The following is a 4,106-nucleotide window of genomic DNA, read 5'->3' as shown; positions in this document are numbered from 1 at the left end:
GCAAGATAAAATAATTTTTAATGAATTTTATCTTTTTTTTTTCAAATATTTTTTATATACGATGTTGCATTGTGCTCCATAATTAGAGTGAGGAAGCTAAGCCCCCATGCAGAACAAAGAAAATATTTTATTAACACTCGAATTATTATGTTTGATAAATAATAATAGTGATGATACTCATGAATTCATTATTATTTCTGAATTTCAGTGAGATTTTATTATGATTATTAAGATTAGAGTTGATGGCAATAGGCCAACATGTAGTACACCCGCTTTTAGATGTTATCACTTGCAGTCCCAGGTAGAAGAATCTCCCAGTAAGCATCGGCATCTGTACGTTGCTACGTCTTGTCCTCTCTCATCTGGAAAGTGATTTTAAATCTTTCTTTTGTAATTTCTTTTCTTTTTGGTACAACCTTCAACCTAATTTGCAATATTTGAATTTCAGACCTAAACCTGTAGCGGCTAGATATAACAAGGCTAGGATCTTAACCAACCATTAATACTTAATTAGGTTTATTGGAGAAGAAACGAGAGCTGGACCAGCCCACAAAAATCCCACTTTGATTTTGCACTTAGCATGGCTAATTTTTTTTTTTTGTTACTAACTATTTTCGATTATTTATTCACAAATCACTCATTATCTTAAAATTATTTACCTAGCTAGAACATCAATATTTAGTATTAGATATTCTAGTTATATCTCTGTCCCATAAGTATAAAGATAAAAGAATCAAATAGATCTCACCTTAATCAATTTATATTCCGACAATTTCTGTAGACACCGAAGAATTCATATAATATGTATTTAACCTCTGATGTATGCATATATATCTCTGAAAAAAGTTACAAACAGTACCTTTTATCTTTCACTTAACTAAAAGACGTAGGAATCGTCAATTTAATCAAATTTACTAAAGGTAGTGTTACGTTGGAAATACGAATGGCATATCTAATTTAAAATGTCTTCTTTTCTAAGTGCCTTATCTTCACACCCTTTGCCCTCTTTCTTTCTTTCTTTCTTTCTTTTTTCAACTGTTGTCATTTTCCTTCATATTTACACTCAGAAATGCGTCTATATCTACGTGTACTACACTACTATTTATGTATATAACTGATGATCAACCTTCTAGTTTCTACTACTCTCTCTAGCTAGATACCCTAAAGAATAAAATATGAAGGCAGTACTTTTAGGATTCGCTAGCTGCGAGTGTTATTCACAACTCATAAGGAATATGAACCAACAAAACCTGAAAAACTGGACTGGATCGAGCTGGTGATGTCCAAGTATTTAAGTACAACTCATGTTTTTGCTTGATCCTCTTTTGAGGATATTTATATGACCCTAAAGCGACAAAGTTGACAAACTGATAAATTAGAGTTAAATCACTCTTAAAAACAAAGTAGTGAAGCTCACACAGGAATTATAAAGTTAATGGTCATATATAATTAAAGTCGGATTATTTGAGTTCATTTCTTAAAGACAAAAAAAAAAAAAAAAAGTTTTCCATTTTGAAGTGTATTTTTGTATTTCCATGACAGAGGACAGAATTTAAAGACAAGTTATGGTAGGTAAAATTAAATATGTGGTACCCGAGTAAGAGCGCCAAGAAGAAGGTGATAACTGGAAGACAGTTTGTGGTAGCAGCAGCCAACGTTGCTGACGTGTATATAAGACCAATACCATATACATCCAAGCTCAAAGTAATGCTGCAAATTATTAAAAATTAAATATAATTAAGTGTAAATCTGGAACATATATGAACTCATACGTACCCACAGAATGAAAGGAGGAAGATCTTGCAGAAGGTGACGAAAGGCAAAGGCGGCGCAGTTTTCCTACACAATTATATATTAGTGGAACAAGTTTCACATTATTATTATTATAGAATTAATCTGAAAATGAATTAAATGATATGAAAATCAAATTAATACCATTCGAAGAAGAGAGCAAAAGGGATGAGAAAAAGGGTTGCAATGGCCTGTCTGTAAAAGACAAAGACGAAATTGTTCATGCCATGATCGAATGCTGCTTTTGATAGAAGGAACATGGCAGCATATATGGCTTGTATTACAAACACAACCGCATAGGCTCTCTGTCGTTTCATTACTACTGTACTCTACTCTCTCTTTCTTTCTTTCTCTCTTTCTTTCTTTCTTTTATTTCTGAGGTGATGAGTGATCGATGATGAGACTCATCACATCTATCTCACACTTCACACATAGTAACAAACAAGACATTAATGTAATTAAGTGATATAATAAGGGCAGGGGGACGTGTGTGGTTTTCATTATATATATATAAACGTAACCTTTGCTCTCATCTCTACTTCTTTCGAATTGGGACCCACCACATCCCTCCCATCTATTTCTTCACTCTACTGCTCTCTGTTTTAGCAAAATTCTTTCCTGGCTTCATGCATTCATTCCCACAGGTTTCTTTTTGCAACTTGTCCTCCTCTCATCAAATTTAATACCATAATATTGATGTTTTTGATACTATATACTATATTTTCATCACGTGTTTTTTCTGAATTTAAAAACAAAATTTTGCTAAGCTCATTAAAATTTATTATTTTTTATTATTATTTAGTTATTAACTCAATTTTTTTAGTTTAATTTTTTTAGTCTAGTAATCTAACAACATATTTTATCTTATATTTTTAAATATTAATAACTAACTAATAACTAAAAATAATAAATTCAAATAATTTTGAATATTTTTTTAAAATGTATTTATTTGATTTTATATCATAAAATAAATTGTATTTTTGGAATTTTGAAGATGGTGAGACATATAATAAATGGAATGAAAACAAAATATAAGGAGTGGATGTGAATTAGAATGAAGAAAATGTGATTTGAATATTTATTTAATTTGGGGAATGATAGGGCCAACATCTTTAATGTAAAAAATATAAAAAAAAATTACCAGTATTGGTTTAAATGTAAAACAAAAATAAAAAATATTAGTTAATATTTTTTAATTATACTATTTATATACTAAAAATAAATTACTAAATTAAATTAATTATTAATATAAAATATATATTAAAATATAAAAAATATTAAAAATAAATTAAACAATATATAAATTTATACATAAATTTATGAGTAATTTACATGAATGAATAGTTTGGAGTTAAAAATTAAGTAAATGTCCTAAACTAATTCTTGTTACATATCCGTTATGAACATATTTATATAAATCAAATTAAATGAATTCAATTTAGTATGTTTGAGTAGTAAATCGAATCAATCTTAATTTACTACTAAGTAAATCAATCTTGATTTAATCAAATTGATTCGATTTATTACTATACAACATATACATAGTAAATTGAATCAATCTAATTCGATTTACTGTCTATACATATTATTGACATTTATTTATTTATTCATCTTTAAAATATTATATTAATTAAAAATATTTTAATTATTTTTTAAATTACATATTGTATAAATATAGTGGATCTTTTTATATTATTGTATAACTATCTGTTATTTCTGACTCTGAAAAAATCCAAGTTTTAACACTTATACTATTTTGGAGGGCCATACTTTACAATAACTTTTTCAACATCAAAAATCTCGATAACGATTTTTTAGATACTAATGAGTCAAACGATGATTTTTAATGAATTTTTAGAAATTGTTTATTATTCCATTTTGAGTTAATAAGTTTGTAAAAATGTAAATTTTTGCAGATTCGATTTACTATGTATATGTTGTAAGTAGTAAATCGAATCAAGTTGATTCGATTTACATATATATGTTTTATTAGTAGTAAATCAAATAAAGTTGATTCGATTTACTACTCAACGTACTAAATCGAATTTATTTGATTCGATTTACATAAAGATGTTTAGAGTAGACATATACAAAAATTAATTTAAAACATCTATGTAATTTCAACTCCAAATTATTTATCCATGTAAATTATCCCAAATTTATTATAGTTAATTTTGTGTGCTCATAAAATTTTTGTTTATTTTCCTAGTTAACTAAAAATAAATGATCTACTAGAGGTGAATGTTAGTGATAATATGTTTAGGAAAGAAAAATGTTTGGGACCCATAATTTGATAGTTTAGGAACTAGCTACAA

At 27.4% G+C, this 4,106-nt stretch overlaps 1 protein-coding gene across 2 annotated transcripts in view; it reads right to left on the bottom strand.

Annotated features, from left to right (window-relative positions):
* Window positions 1-2,387, bottom strand: part of LOC107624314 (WAT1-related protein At5g64700) — a 4,359-nt gene extending 1,972 nt beyond the window's left edge. The window contains exons 1-3 of one of the 2 annotated variants that reach the window (XM_016326811.2): window positions 1,936-2,387; window positions 1,777-1,839; window positions 1,594-1,710 (exon numbers count right to left, since the gene is read on the bottom strand). In XM_016326811.2, coding sequence (XP_016182297.1) covers window positions 1,594-1,710; window positions 1,777-1,839; window positions 1,936-2,108 — 353 coding nt within the window. In that variant the 5' untranslated portion in view covers window positions 2,109-2,387. The remainder of the gene's footprint in view (window positions 1-1,593; window positions 1,711-1,776; window positions 1,840-1,935) is intronic. The other variant, XM_016326810.2, reaches the window with a different exon arrangement.

Source organism: Arachis ipaensis, chromosome B10, assembly GCF_000816755.2.
Source record: "Arachis ipaensis cultivar K30076 chromosome B10, Araip1.1, whole genome shotgun sequence".
NCBI classification, from domain to species: domain Eukaryota; kingdom Viridiplantae; phylum Streptophyta; class Magnoliopsida; order Fabales; family Fabaceae; genus Arachis; species Arachis ipaensis.
The sequence above is the reverse complement of the archived record's forward strand: the minus strand, read 5'-3'. Positions and strand labels throughout refer to the sequence as shown.